The sequence below is a fragment of the Macaca mulatta genome, chromosome 9, assembly GCF_049350105.2.
Source record: "Macaca mulatta isolate MMU2019108-1 chromosome 9, T2T-MMU8v2.0, whole genome shotgun sequence".
Taxonomy (NCBI): Eukaryota; Metazoa; Chordata; class Mammalia; order Primates; family Cercopithecidae; genus Macaca; species Macaca mulatta.
This window is the reverse complement of record NC_133414.1, coordinates 144020466-144036214: the sequence shown is the minus strand read 5'-3', so window position 1 is coordinate 144036214 and position 15749 is coordinate 144020466. Positions and strand designations below refer to the sequence as shown.

General features: G+C 47.7%; 1 protein-coding gene across 6 annotated transcripts in view; it reads right to left on the bottom strand.

The window, feature by feature from the left end:
* Positions 1 to 15749, bottom strand: part of PPP2R2D (protein phosphatase 2 regulatory subunit Bdelta) — a 49695-nt gene that overhangs the window by 12890 nt on the left and 21056 nt on the right. Inside the window, exons 3-5 of one of the 6 annotated variants that reach the window (XM_001091312.5) lie at positions 7264 to 7361; positions 2446 to 2611; positions 1955 to 2067 (exon numbers count right to left, since the gene is read on the bottom strand). The exons of 2 other annotated variants lie outside the window; for them this stretch is intronic. In XM_001091312.5, the coding sequence (XP_001091312.2) occupies positions 1955 to 2067; positions 2446 to 2611; positions 7264 to 7361 (377 nt within the window). Of the gene's footprint in view, positions 1 to 807; positions 1703 to 1954; positions 2068 to 2445; positions 2612 to 7263; positions 7362 to 15749 lie in introns of those variants that run through there. 3 more of the 6 variants (XM_015148465.3, XM_015148468.3, XM_028827022.2) reach the window with 3 other exon arrangements.

The following is a 15749-nucleotide window of genomic DNA, read 5'->3' as shown; positions in this document are numbered from 1 at the left end:
TTCTTCTTTTAATTATATCCCTTTTCTGGCACTAAAATAATTTAAGAGCAAAAATTTAAAAATAGCAACATTTCTGACTCTTACCCAGTTAGGCTCAGATACATAAATAGCCCATTCTGAACTGTTAGAGAGGTACAATCTCAAATACTGACCTAAGTCATTGTACAGAATTACCTGTCTGTGGTCTCTTCCCCATGCACTGACTAATGAAATAACTATACTTCTCACAAGCCTTCAGTAGGGCCACCAATTATACCCATTTTATTTAGGCTAAACCTACAAAAGCAGCCTTGAATAAAACCAAGACTGGGCCTAGTAAAGGCCTACTGTTTTCCCAAAATGAGCATGTGAACTCATGGGTTGTGGCAGGGTCTGATCGGGAGGAACAGGGGTTTCTGAGGGTGGGGTATGCACAGGTACCTGGGTGGGAGGTGGTGTTGCCTGTAGAAGAGATGGACGAGACTGGAGGGGGTCAAGTGCCCACCCTCAGGGGTCCCATCACACTTCTACTTTAGGGTCAGCAGTTTCATGATAAAGGAACTGCACAACTCGTGTCACTGTCACTAAAAATGATTTACACTAATTCATGGATGCAAAGGCAGCGGCACTGCGTATCAGACACCACCACCATTTTGGATTGAAACATCTTGGCTCACATTAGGACCCTATAAACTACATTTTCAGCACATGCCACAGCCTTTCTCACTTTGATGAGCTCATAGGAAACAGGGTGATAACCTCGATGTGAGAAGTCTGAGGACACTCCTCCTGGGAAATTGGGGAATGCACGACCCCAGGTGCACCCACCCCGCACGGCAAAGCTGGAGAAATGGCATCAGAACAGACCCAGCGTCACTCCCAGGGGCACGTGTGTTAGGGAAAGGCTTCTGCAGCTCAGCGTCCTTCTCTGTAGCACTTCAAAGGCTAATGTGGAATGGGCTCGCTCACTCGGTCTTCACTTGATAAACAATAGCGTAACGGGCTGAAATCTCATTAAAAACCAGCCACCCAACCCAACCAACTCAACCAGCCACACCCACCCCCCGGCAACGAAACCACCCAACCAATTAACCAACCAGCCAACCCACCCACCCACCCACCAACCGTTTTCAGATCTAGTAATGGCACTCCCTTGGGACCAGGCAGGGTTTCCTTCCAGGGGACACACCTCTGCACAGGTGCTGGTTTCTCACCAAGACACACCCGGGCTGGAGTCCAGTTTGCTGGACACCCTTCACCATGTTCCATCTAATTTAAGACACACATCAGTCGTACGTAGCACCAGGCCAATTATAAGACATTGAGGTTTTAAGTTTTACCCGATTTCATAGATGTTAAAATGTGAAAAAATCTAGGCCCTGGAATTGACGAAATATGGTCATTTCATACTGCATGATGCGGGGGGGGGGTGGGGATAGGGGGGCGCCAACAATGGAGCAAATAACTTAACAATTAAAAAAGTAATGATGCTCATGGATGGACAGGTGAAGAGTTCTGAACTGTCAGCATCTGCCTAAGTCAACCCCAAAGAAATGCCATGAGAACATCCTGAATGCATCTTGGTGGCCCACAGCCTATCTTTCGATCTGCAGCCTGTGCTGTTTCACCTGCGAAGTGTTCGGAATTCCATCTGAACTTCAACTTGCCAGGTGCTGTTCCGAACCTTCAGAGAGAAGGGTGGTCGGTACGTCCACCAAGATTTCTGCTGTAGAATTAGATGTGAGTTTTCCCCTTAGTATTGCAGTATTGTCTAAAGACCACATGTGACTTTTTGCCTTTGTGAAAATAGGAGAAAGACCTTGCTTTAAACACATGTGTCATGAGCGCAAATGCCTTTCATGACTCAGGAGGCGGACCTCACAGTATTCCACCCAGCAGGACTCTCCAAACAGCAGACGTAAACATTTATTCTTAACTTCTGAACGGCATTGGATAAAGAAAAGGCAACATATACCCGTAGTGCTGTGATTCTAAACGGATCTCGAAGTCTTCCATCTTCGTCTTTCAGGTTATAACCTTCTGCTCTTTTATCCCGTTCACTTATTTTCCATAATTTTATAGTTTTATCTGAAAATAAAAACCTCATTCTCCATATGAAAAGAAAAACTGTAACATGCATCACTACTGTTTGAGTATTATATTAGAAAGCGGTGTGGTCCTATGTTGGTTTATAAGCTATGGGGTCTTTGAACATGAATATTTCCAATTGGAGGTGTTTTGCACAATAAACAAAGATGTGGAGACGTGCAGAGTAACATCCTAGTAACTTGCACGTGTGGTTTTTGTTGCATACTTTGAATTTTCAACCTATCACTTGCTACCCTAGATAACTTACCCTCCCCACAAAATTTAAAGCAGGATTAACTTCTAAAATAAAAAGAAATCTACACACACAGAAAATTAAAAATAAAACACTAAATCAGCCACTTAGAAAACAATTCTTACCATTTGTAGAGAGTAGAAAATGAGCAGCATTCTGTTGTGGTAACCACCTAATTTTATTAATTTTTTCCTCAATTTCTAGACTTTTCAAATAGTCAAACTCTGGTTCATGACTTTGAAAAGTGCTGTAAACATTATATTCTCCCCTAGAATGAGGGCGGCTTTTGTTCTGCAAAGAAACATGAGAGCTGTTTTAATGAACAAAGCACAGTGCAGAGAAAATTTCTGTACTATAAATTTGAATATCAAATGATCATACGTATTTTTTAAAGCTAAAAAATCCTGGCTCAAAAAAATCTCAAACAGATGAAACTCAGAATCAATGTTTTGGGGAAAAAAACAAAAAAGAAAGAACCTGATTTCCAACTCTTCTATTCCACTTCTAGGTATGCATCTGGAGCAGGGTCTGCCAAATGCTGCCTGCTGTATTTAAGGCAAGTGTTAGTGGAACAGTCAGGCCCATGTGTGCACATACTGTGTCTGGCTGCTTCTGTACCATCTGGGTAGAGGTGAGTGGTTGTGAAAAGGCCGCATGAGCTACAGAGGCAAAAATGTTTGCAATCTGGCCCTGGAGAGAAAGCGTCTGCAGAGTCTGCTCTACAGGAGAGCCGGCACGGGCCCGAGGAGCGCGGCACAGCGATGTGGCGGCTCCAACACAGTGGTAGTGAACCAGATGCCACACGCATGCCAACCAGAGGAGAAGGGCACCAGTAAGCCACAGAGCCGTGCGGGCTGAGATAAATGAGCAAGCACAGACAACGGCACAGTGCTGCCCAAGTGAAGCAGGCCGCACAGGCACCCAGAGTGAGGCGCTGCTTACATATGCACAGAACGATTCTGTTACAGAAGTAGAGAAACATGCTTGGGAAGATATATACAATCTTTGAAATCATGAGCAACTCTGGGAAGGTAGAGAGAGGGAGAAGGAAAAAGACTGGGAGGAAAGTAGCAGGATGAAACGGGGAGGGGACAACAGGAGCGTCATCGGTATCCCAAGCACTCTCTTTCCTTTGATGAAGGGATAATCTCCGGGTAGTGGGTTTGCAGGTACATCTATATTAACCTCTGAATCTTCTGCACGCCCTAAATGAAATTTTCTATTAAGTATTAAATATTTCATAATTCAAAATCAAGGACGCCAGTATTTTCATTCTTGCTCTATAACCAGTATCTAATATCTTAGGTGTTTAACATTTTAGTACATATGCTAAAGAAACAGAACTAAACAAACTTTTAAGTCTCGACAGATGTTCCTTTATATTTCCAATCTGATCACGTATCAGAAGACATCCCAAGAAGCTAGGCCACAGCTCTCCGCCACACGGAGTCCGATGTGCAGGGCACTCCTTCCACCGAAGCCTCCGTGGGCAAGAGCTGAGCGCCTCGCCGCTGACTGCCCCGCGTGTGCTGCACAGGGCAGATGTCGAAACTGCTCTCCTTTGACCCTCTCCTACCCCTCTACAAAAAAGCACAGCCCCTCAACAGACGGTTCTATTGCAAGGGAGAAAAATGGAACCGAATTATTTAAAAAGAAAAATCTGTCTAACTAAATTAGTCCTATACCCGAGACATTCATCTATCAAGAAAAACCAGCGGAATATAGGCAAAAAAATAAAATGTCCAAGTCAAAGTGCTGCCTGCGCCACCCTTTCTCCCAGGAGCCAGAACAAGAATGATCCCTGGGCTGCAGGCTTGTCTCTCTGCCATGTACTGGTTCCAACTCCCATCCCAGACACCCAAAACCCAAGCAACCCCTCAGCCTCCTCCAACACTCCGAGATCTCATGGAGAGCCGCTCTGCTAGGGAAAGGAACTCTAAAGGAAGCCTCGGCAGGGACAGAGACAGGAGAGTAGGGGAGTAACACACAGGAAGAGGAGGAGGGAGCAAGCACCTTCTCTTTTTGGACATGCTGATTTCTGATTTAACCTGATTCCTGGGGACTAGAGCTGAGCCTGGAGGGCAGGGAGCTGCACAGCCACATCCATAAATTCTGTGTGCCTTAGTTTTACCAGCTGGGCTTTCCTGTAAGACTTAATCTGCACAGAAAAATAAGAAAAGCTTGAAACTCAAGGTGCTGACTATGCTCCCTACCTCATCTTCTGCATAGCCAGAGCTTCCCAACAAGCTTCTATGGGCCTGACTCCTGAACCTCAGGCCCTGCACCTTCCACAATCTGCTGGGGCACTCACTAGCCTTCTGAATCCCCCATGCTCCTTTGATTCTAAGATGCACAGGTGGACACCTCTGAACCTTGCTGCAGCTTCTAACTGGGAGCTGGGGTCGCTTAATGGGCAGCAGCTTCATCCTCTTGGCAGCTGCAACACCATCCGTGGCCTCTCCGACCACGGATGAAAACATGCACTGCCACCCTCACCCACACAGAAACACAGGACCACAGTGAGGGTCACACGTGGCAACCAGCGAAATATTCTAAAAACAGATGGAACATGCAGGCCTTTCAGATGTTAACCAAAATATGAAGGAAAAGAAAAAAACTGCCTGGGGTTTATCAAGTTGCAGTTGACTGGGTTTATTAAAGAACTTTAGTAGGGACTTGCTCCTGTGTAAATCTGTCACTCACATAACAACTTAATATATCTTAAATAAGCACTTAAAACTCCAATACCCAACATATTTTAGAACGAGATGCTTGACTTTTATCATGGTCTGTTTTATATTTGAGACTATTATTTTTGGGGTTAAGCAACGATTCACAAAAACAAGAGAAATTCCATTTTCTATCCTAAAATCTGTTAGGCAGGGATGAGGTATTTTCCCTAAGGCTGTTGCTACAAGGACAGACTTTTTAAAGAAGCTAAAAGTGAAGTTTTGCAGTAAGATAACCATGACTCAGCAATTTGTTAAAAAATCCTCCTGCTGCTCAGGCGTGGTGGTCCATGCCTGCAACCCCAGTACTGTGGGAGGCCAAGGTGGGTGGATCACCTGAGGTCAGGAGTTCGAGACCAACCTGGCCAACATGGTGAAACCCCATCTCTACTAAAAATGCAAAAATTAGCCGAGTGTGGTGGTGCGTGCCTATAATCCCAGCTACTCGGGAGGCTGAGGCAAGGAGAACCACTTAAACCCGGGAGACGGAGGTTGCAGTGAGCCGAGATCACGCCATTGCACTCCTGTTTGGGCGACAGAGCAAGACTCCATCTCAAAAAAACAAAAACTCGTCCCGCTTTAAAAGTATTATTTAACACCACAACCCACTTTTACTTCTGTTGAAAAAGGTAAGGTGTATGGTTCTTTTTTTTTTTTTTTTTTTTTGAGATGAAGTCTCGCTCTTGTTGCCCAGGCTGGAGTGCAATGGTGCGATCTTGGCTCACTGCAACCTCTGCCTCCCAGGTTCAAGTGATTTCCTGCCTCAGCCTCCCGAATAGCTGGGATTACAGGCATGTACCACCATGCCCGGCTAATTTTGTATTTTTCGTAGAGACAGGGTTTCTCCATGTTGGTCAGGCTAGTCTCGAACTCCCGACCTCAGGTGATCGGCCTACCTCGGCCTTCTAAAGTGCTGGAATTACAGGCGTGAGCCACTGCGCCTGGCCAAGGTATATGGTTCTTAAGTAGCATCATGTGATATTCTACTTCTGAGATAAAAATACAAAATTATAAATATATCAAACTGTGAAGATTTAGAAAGACTGATAATATATTTACTACTCACAAAAGGATTTCTTACCATCCCAAATCAGAGAAAACAGGAATTATAAAAAATCTTTAACTACCTGGACATAATCAAAATTAAAGCTGCAACAGATATGTTTTGATAATGAAATTGGTTAGCACCTGTCAATTTTCCCCATGTGGCCCAGGGACAGTCCTCCTCCAGGCTCCCCTTCCTGGGGGCAGGGCCAGCACTTCCTGCGTACAGATCTGCAGAGTGGGGAACCAGGGCCCACCAGCCTCTAAACCAAAGTTCACCACGTAAATTCACAGACCAGACTTTGGAGATGATAAACTGTCCCTTTCATCTGTTAGGAAACTCAGAGACAGGAAGGGCAAGGGACAGTATTTACACTCTGTTAAGGAAAAGGCAGGACAAATATTTCAGACTCCAGGCATGGCTGCGCCGAGCCAAGGTTCCTGCCCGGCATCCTTGCCTACCAAATCATGATCTCGCTTCCTTTATCACTGCTCATGAGGACCTCTGACGAGGCTCCAGAAAGAAGAGGGAGGGGGCTGGCAAGGCATCAGTGAAAAGGAAGTGCCGTGACCTGGAAGCCAGTGTTTGTTTATGAGCTGTGGGCTCCTCCAAGGCCCACACTCTGAAGGTTCCCTTCCCTCTGGACAGGTGAAGCCTTCAAGGGGGCATGGAGGAGTGAGTGCTGCTCACCTCTCCTTGAAGGGAAGAGAGAATTCACACCCCTGCCAGACTTCTCTGCAGGAAGTGCTGAGAAAGCTGCTCACAGCACAGTGCCCTACAGAACGCTCTTCTCCCTCACGGCAGGGCAGGACGGCGGGGCTGGGCCAGAACCCGCACAGGCGAATAAAGGGATTTTCAGAGACAGCCGCCTGAGTTCTTATGGAATGAAAGCACATAAATGCACCTCACCATCACCCTGCATCCTTCATGGGGTCCCCAGCGGAATCTCCTCCCTACTCTGAAGACAAAGGCCTTGGAGACTTCACCGGGGCTCAGCAGCTGAAGCCAGAACTTAGAGACTTTCCGAAAGGAGACTCTGTATGGCTAATGTGATGGAACTGAATCTTAATGAAATGAGACAATGAGAAAATAATTTTGCGTCCTCCCTTCTAAGTTATATGCGAAAGGTTGAATAATTGCATTTGGTTTGTGGACTGAAAATTACTGACCTCTTGTTCACGCTGAAAAATAACAACTCTGCCGCCCTTGTCTCCTGTTGCAAGAAGATCTCCAGAGTAATTAAACTCAACGGTGGAAATGATGTCCGCTGTCAACAAAATACAGAAGCGATTTACCAGATGCGGTTTTGGGGAGGAGTCACGATACCAAAAAACTAATAAAAAGGATCAAAAGAAAGATAAACATATACAACGTTCTCCCAGAATAAAGCAAAATTGTCATGGCAAACTTGTAATTGCCAAGCGGCCACTCCTTGGTTCTGGTGCAGAGAACCTGCCAGCACAGGTGAATGGGAGTTTTACTCCACCTCCACGCCTGGGCCCCCGGTGCACCAGGATTTATCTAGACTGCGTTGTCTTGATGCAAGGATAAAGTGTAGAAATTTAGAAAATTCATTTTTAAAAGAAAAAAATGGAAAAAAATGGGTCCTGAAGAATGTTGCCTAACTTTATAATGCACACCTAATGTTAACTTTTACAATAAATCTGATTCTTATACAATAGTAATAAAAACGTTGTAACATTCTATGCTTTGTTGGCTTCTGTACAATGTAATATTCTAGACAGTAGAAGTTCCATGTCACTGTCTGGATACAGTTACCACCATTGATAATGATGACATCATTACCAAGTGAGACAACTGTCAGGGAGGCCTTGAGATCTCTGACACCATAACAAAGACCCCAGATACCAGCTCAACAGAGGCCAAGACCCCGGGGCAGAAGAAACACCATCACTGAACAGTGCAGAAGTCCTCAGGTGTCCTGAGGCTAACCCTTCGGGTTGGGAGTGGAGCGTCTGGATTTATGACAGACATTAAAAAAAAAAAAAAATCCCAAGTCTGTCACTTGGACAAAGATTTTATATTTTCAGGGAGCAGTTCCATGATGGACTCTGGAGGAAGCTGGCTTCTCTGCAGTGCTGCTGTGTCGTGTGCGGACTGACGAGGATAAGGCCTGGTGTGGTCTCCCGAGGGGCCTACTGGAGCTTGTCCTATGGTCACAGCGGGACTCTTCGCCTTACCCTGCAGTGTGGGGGAGTCTCAGGAACAGCTAGAACACTACAAGCTCACCCCCCTGCTGGGCACCAACTCAAGGGCTCACCCAGGGCTCATGGTATCTTTAAAGTAAGAAGTAAAAAACCACTAAATGGTATTGTAAACAACCTACTTACTAACATATGGGCCCTAAAGCTGAAGTAACTCGAAGAGCTCCCCCTAAAAGTGGCTCTACTAGAATGCAAGTCTGAAAGGTCTGCAAAGGCATTTTAATCGTGTTAGTGAAGGATTTCCACCAACATCTACACAGCGAGCTCCTGCGGCTGGCACTGTTCACCGGCTTCACATGGGAATCCCTGGCCTGGGATTTCTTTCTTTTTAAAAACCTTCAGACTTTGGAAGAAGGATTAGGTTGCTTCTTAGAAGTGTCACTATTAAATTACTGAAAATAACCTAACTTGCTTAAATGAAACTAAAATACTATGTATCGGATTAAAAAGGTCTACATCTATGTCATTTATACCCAGAGGGTGTATAAAATTACATAATTAATGGTATTCTAGCTCTGTCAGTGATTTTCGAACTTAATTAAAATGGACTGAGTCTTTTAAAAGAGAAACTCCCGTAACTGTCGGTGCTGAGAAATTTCATTAAGCTACGCAAACATGCGTGAACCTAAAGTTAGAAATACTGCAGCGCTCAATCTCTAAACCCAAACTAAATACACAAAATTACAAAACCAACATTTAAATTATCAATATCAAATTAACCTGATGGAGATAGTTTTTAATAACCAGACTGATGCTGAAAGCATAAATATGGTATTAAAGACACCAAGTTATGTTTTCGGTTTTTTTTTTTTTTTTTTTTTGAGACAGGCTGGAGTGCGGTGGCTCGATCTTGGCTCATCGCAACCTCCATCTCCAGGGTACACGTGATTCTCACGTCTCAGCCTCCTGAGGCACTAGGATTACTCGCATGCGCCACCACACCCAGCTAATTTTTGTATTTTTAGTAGAGATGGGGTTTTTGCCATGTTGACCAGACTTGTCTCCAATTCCTGGCCTCACGTGATCGGCCCGCCTCAGTCTCAAGTGATCAACTTGCCTCAGCGTCCCAAAGTTGAGTTAGGTATTTTAAAACTACCATAAACTTCACCATGGCTGCATTCTGCCTCCATTTCCCTGCTGGGGTAGGGGGGGCTTCTGCCCACAGTACAGCCTGGCACCTCCTGGCAGTCCCGGGGAGGCATCGGGTCTCTTCTCAGCCAGATGGGCTCCACTGCGATGTCACAACGCACCTGCCATGGCACCACTGCCGGCTGGCTGTGCAATCCTCACCCAACATCCGGGTCACATCAAATCCGCAAGGTGTTGGCAGCCACCCCGAGTCCTCTCAGACTCCCCCCCGCCGAACACGGTGGGCCACGCGTGTGTGTTCATCTCCTTTACCCTCCCACCCCCGCCCAGGTGTCAGAAGAAAGCAGAAAAAGCATCTATGTGAGCAGCTTCAACAAACGTGGGGACAGCAAGGGGCTGGCACAGAGATGCAGAAAGTCTTTCCGCAGCTGCTTTCCCCAGGTCGCCCCCATCCCCCCTGCCAGGTGGGAGCACACAGCTACTCCAGCTTCCTGTTCCTCAGACACTGGCTACCAGCCACTGTCCCCAGGGTGCCCTCTGAAATACTCCAGCCCAGGGGAAAGGGCCTCAATATTTGAACATTGGGGTTTCACAAGGACATGGCCAACCACAGTGAAGCTGCCAGCTGAAAAGCCCACGCCCACAGAAACAGCAGCCTCGCTCCACTCAGAAATAGAAACCAACAGCCACGACCTGCAGAGCCTCAAGAAGTCACCAAAACAAAAATGGGTGGAGCCGGACACAGTGGCTCACGCCTGTAATCCCAGCACTCTGGGAGGCTGAGGTGGGTGGATTACATCTGAGGTCAGGAGTTCAAGACCAGCCTGGCCAATATTGCAAAGCCCCATCTCTAACCACTGTACTCCAGCCTGGGCAACAGAGCGAGATTCCATCTCAGTAAAAGATAACAAAAAACAAAAACAAGGATGGAATCTGAACAAAGAGAGACGGGAAAGCCCAATTCATGTTCTGGGGAGCTGTTAACTACCACCAGACGCTGCAGTCCCAGTGCTTGGCTGAGTGCTTAATAGGAGCCAGGTGCTATTCTAACCACACGCGAGCCCTGCACTAACCTAATCAGGCCTTCTAGGAGCCCCAGGAAGCAGGGCTATCATCAACCCCGCCTGACGGAGAGGAGAGGGATGCTGGATGTGGGACCCTGTGCCCGAGGTGACAAACCCCTGCTGGTGAGTGGGGGAGAACACCTGGGCTGGTCTCAGCCAGGACATCCAGCGGGGCCCCCAGGAAGGGAAGAATATGCTTGAGAAGGAAATAGGAGGAAAAAGTGCCATGTGAAATCCAAAGGGCAACAGTAATAACAAAAACCTTCAGATCTCCTCCAAAGGGTAGAGCAGAAAGAAAAGAGATGGACAACATGAAGGATAAGACAACCAGAGGATCCGTTTCGGCGGCCCACCTCCCAGCTGATGAGTTCTAGAAACACAACAGAGAAAGCAAGGGAGAAGCATCCAAGGCCCCGTTCCCAGGCTCAGAAGCCCCGCATGGCTGACGGCAGACCCAGGCTGTGCACATCTCAATACCAGGGACAAATAGGAGATTCTAAAAATTTCCAAAGCAAATGAACAGGTCACATACAGAGAGGGAGTCAGATGGCATCACACGGGTTGCAGGAAACATGGGTGGTTGCCACCCTCAAAATTCTGGGAGAAGCCAATTTTCAACCCAAAATGCTAGACCTAGTCAAGTTTTCAATCAAATCTGAAGGAGGAATAAAAATGTTTTTGAATACGCAAAGAGCCAAAACAAACAAACAAACGTGTTCTCAGGAAACTGCTGCGAGAGGCAATTTGGCAAAATGAGAGAAAAAGCCAAGAGAAAGATCAGGGATCTGACTTCTAAAAAATGGTGAGGAGAATCTCAGGACACGAGCCAGGCGGCCAGCAGGCCTCAGAGTGGCTGTCTAGGCGCAGGAGACTGGTCTGGGGACAAGAAGAGCTGAGAGCTGATCTGATGTGTTGGTATTTGATAGACCTGTTGAAGTGTTTGCTAACAAAACAAACAAAACCAAAAAACAAACAAATAAATGCACTAAAGACACAGATAACTAAGCATATGAGAAAATCAGGCAATCATTAGCTCTAGAAAAGTGAAAACTTGTATGAAAAAGAAAAGGCATAGTTCAATAATACACAATATTTACCTGTTAACAAAATACTATATAACAAAAACTTGCAACAGATTTCTTTCAACCTCTTTATTTGTGGGGAGTGGGGGTACAGGTGGGCTGAAGATAGTATCAGTGAAAAGCGGAATCATCAGTTGCCACACAGGAGGTTGGCACTTACAGCTCGAAATCACGGAACGAAAAGTGAGCAGTCCCAGCACGGGAGACAGAACCAGGGTGGCCTCACACGGCAGGAGAGGAAGGGCAAGTGACGAGGAGGTCCCAGGTTTAAAGGCCATTTGGGTGCCATGAGGAAGCAGACTAGGAGCTGTGGATGGGGAAGGGGAAGTGGAGTCAGTGGGATCTGTAAAAGATGGCCTAGAAGTCACAACCACATGCCCCAGGGAGAGTCGGCCGCCAGTGGCAGGGAGGGAGGCGCGGAGCACAGCCAGGAGCTGCTGTGAGAATGGAGAGGGCAGGTGTGGGGGACAGAGCACAGCCCCTCAGGCTGCACTGTTTCCATGAGGCATGAGGGAGGGTCATCCGCTAGGAGTGAAAGGGAGGGGACACGGGTGATGTGGGGGAGCCTACGGCGGAAGTCCCCTCAGAAGAGAGAATAGTGACGAGTCTTGAGAAATGCAGGCCTGCCTCGCAGTATCCATGCCCACTTCGGACCTGAGGCCAGCAGCTTATCTTTTTAAGCTGATCCTACACCTGAGTGGCTCTAAACCAAGCACTGTGTGGGTGGCCTCAAGACAACACAAAGCCCGTATTCACGTGGCTTACGCTTTAGTGAATGAAACACTAAGGGCAACACAAGACCATCAGGTACCGTTCCCACGATGGCATTTCCAGCCTGCCCAGTGGCTGGGAGGAGGCAGAGGCTCAGAGGATCAGGAGGGGGAGCCTGAGCAGGGCAGGGACGCCCGAGTCTGAGCCCCAGGGGAGACAATGGCATGGAGGAAGCCGGTGTGGGGAGCAGGGTCACTCTGCTGGAAGCACAGGAGACAGGAATCCAAGGGAGTGCCTGAAACCAAGATTTCCAAGGCAGTGCAGGGGGCAATGACAAGACTGTCTGGGGCCATCAGCCTTCAGGAGATCCAGAAACTGCATCTGGAGAGAAACACAACGAAGGCAGACAAACAACTCCAGGGTGACTTCTGGGGTTGAGGACAGAGGTGCCTGTTGTATTATTCTTCTACTTTTCTTTTATATGTACACCATTTCTAACTACTTCCTTTAACTGGTCTGTCAAATATGAATGCATCAGATCAGCTCTCAGATCTTCTTGTTCCCAGAGACAACGTCTCCTGGCCCGTCTTCCCTGCCTGGATGCCCATTTGGAAGCCTGCTGGCTGCATGGCTCATGTCCTGAGACTTTTCCTCATAGTTTTTGAAAACTCACTAGGTTTTTCAAAACAACATAAAAATGTGACTACTTCACTTCTGCACTTCTCTGGATCTTCATTTCCGCCAGCCTCCGCCCACGGCACCCACCACCTCTGCTGGAGGGTTGCTGCGGCCTTCAAGGGGTTCCCCCATTTCCTCTCCTGAGCCTCAGAGCCCAATGTCCAGAAAGCAGCAGGAGGAAGCTCATGAAAAAGCATAAAGATAACATTACCAGCCTGAAAACACCCTATCAATACCCAGATACCACAATCAGTCTATCACCAGAAAAGATACAGTCCTCAAAACGCATCACCTAAAATTACTGAGTCACTGTCAAAACAAAAGGGATCCATGACAGACACGACATGAAAGTTTCCCGCAGGTCCGTTTCTGCTTCCCCTCTTCGGCTAGTTCTGGAGTGGTCATTTAAACACACTTCCTGGCACATAACCACAGACCAGGTACTCCTCACAAGACCACGGCCCCTTCCCGATGGTCTCCACCTGGCCACCAGGAACTGAGGTGGCCTAGCAGCCCAAGAGGTGGTTATAAGGAAAACCAGTGCCCTACTGGAGGCACCAGCAAATCGGACCCCCAGTAAATACCCAGCCACACCAGGAGCACATTGCCAGGATGCCAGGCCCGCCCACCCTCCCTCTCTCCCTCCCTCCGGGGGCAGAGGAACTGGTGTCCACCATCCCCAGCCATCAGGGAAGGGCGAGTACAAGCCACACTGCAATGTCACACTCTCACACACCGGCTGAAATGAGACTGACCTTTAAAGATATCCACGGCAGCTCTTGCAGACCGCTCCTGGAGCAAACGGGTACAGCAACTCTGAAAACCATCGGGCAATATCCACCAAGGCGAAACATGCATATCCGGTGACCCAGAAACTCCACTCCAGACACACAGCCACCAGAATTACACATGTGCATCACTGAACCACTTACGAGAATCTTCACAAAAGAATCAACTCGAATGTCCGTCAACAGTAGAAAAGATGCATAAACTGTGGCATATTCATACAACGGAACACCACGCAGCAATGAAAATAATCAAATGACCACCACCTAACACCACAGGTTACTTACAGAAAGCTGAACACTGCAGAGGACTTAGGGTGCAATTCCATTTATACCACGTTCAAGAACGGGTGTCCAATGCGCGATGCCAGCTGGGGCAGGAGCTGCCCCGGAGGGAGGGAGGGAGGGCCTGGAGTCCTGGCAATGTGCTCCTGGTGCGGCTGGGTATTTACCGGGGGTCTTTGCTGGGCGACAGTCAGTACTGCATGCCTGGGATCGGTGCCTTCTGCAGGTATCCCATACTGCAGCAAACATCCCACGGACTTCAGGCACAAGCAGCTGTCCATCTTCACTCGGACTCTCACCGCCTCCGAGCTCTGTGCCTCCCGCACTCCGACCCGCACACCCCTCTGACCCACGCACCCGCCCTCTCTGAAGGCTCCCTTCATCCTCTTGATCTGAAACGTGCAATCCCTGACAGCAGCTTCCCCCAGGCCCTCTCCACGGGGGTCTCTGTTCTCTCACACCCGACTCCCTGGGGAGAGTTTCTCCTTCCTCCATTTGATGCTCCCAGACCACGGCTCCTCCCTCCTCAAAATGACTGTCTCACACCTTTCCTCTCCCCTCAAACTTCCAGCGCCCCAGCCACTCACTCTGCCCACTTCCTATTAATTCTTCATGAAAAACAGAAGAACCCAAAAGAGAACAGCCATAATCTCCCTGCCAAAGACACCCCCTGCAATGGAAGAAGCCACTGCTTCCAGCAGAGACCACCTGGAGCAGGATGACACAAGCCGGGCAGCTCTCTGGACTTGTGGTCACCACACCCTCTCCTCTCCTCCCAGTCCTTTGTGAACTCGCTGTAGGGAGTGCTCTGCTTCCCTGACTCACCGACTTCACCCATTTCAACCCACCCCTACTCTGGCAATCCGTTCGTTCCCTACCGTTACCCACCCAATCACTTCTCTCCTCTACACGCTGGGTAGAGACAAGCTGCTGGGCGAGGCCATTTGTTTCCTGCTCTGCAGCACCTGACAGAGCTGGGTGCACACACAACAGTCAAAACACACATCCAGCCAGAAGGTTTTCGGAAATCACAACTCTTTCACATAAAACTTCTCTAAGAATTTAGTACGTGTGCAGAAAGAGGAGTAGAGCTGCTCTCCAAGGATGCACAGTTTACTGAGGCTGTCAGGCGGTGAGCTTAACACAGGGCACTCTGCATATGACAAACTGACAGACAAGGAAAGTGGGAAACAGTCTACCTCTTCTAATGTTTTGTAGAGCCAGGGTCTCACTATGTTGTCCAGGCTGGTCACAAACTCCTGGGCTCAAGTGATCCTCCTGCCTCAGCCTCCCAAAGTACTGAATTACAGGCGTGAGCCACTGCACTCAGCTGGAAGTAAGACATTTTCTACAAGCAGACACAGATACACACATATACACGTTTCTGTGTCTTTTCAAAGAAACTCACCTAAAGGCAAAAAGTCCATTCTGTTCAAAAACCAGACAGAAACTAAATAGAAGTGAATTATAAGCCTCTACCATATATTAAAAAAATTGGAAAACTATTTATGTCCGAGACCCAGTAAGCCTCTAGAGACACTATAATCTAAAAGCATCCAAAATTGAGTTTATCCAAATTACTGACAGAGGCAGGGGACAGCCAAACGCAATACGTAGGCAAGTAGGGAAAGGTCCTGGGAGACTCTCTGTCCCGCCCAGGTCATTGTGCATGGGGTGGGGGAAGTCACCTCAACAACCCACATTGAAAAATCCTGCCCCTTAACACATGCCCAGTA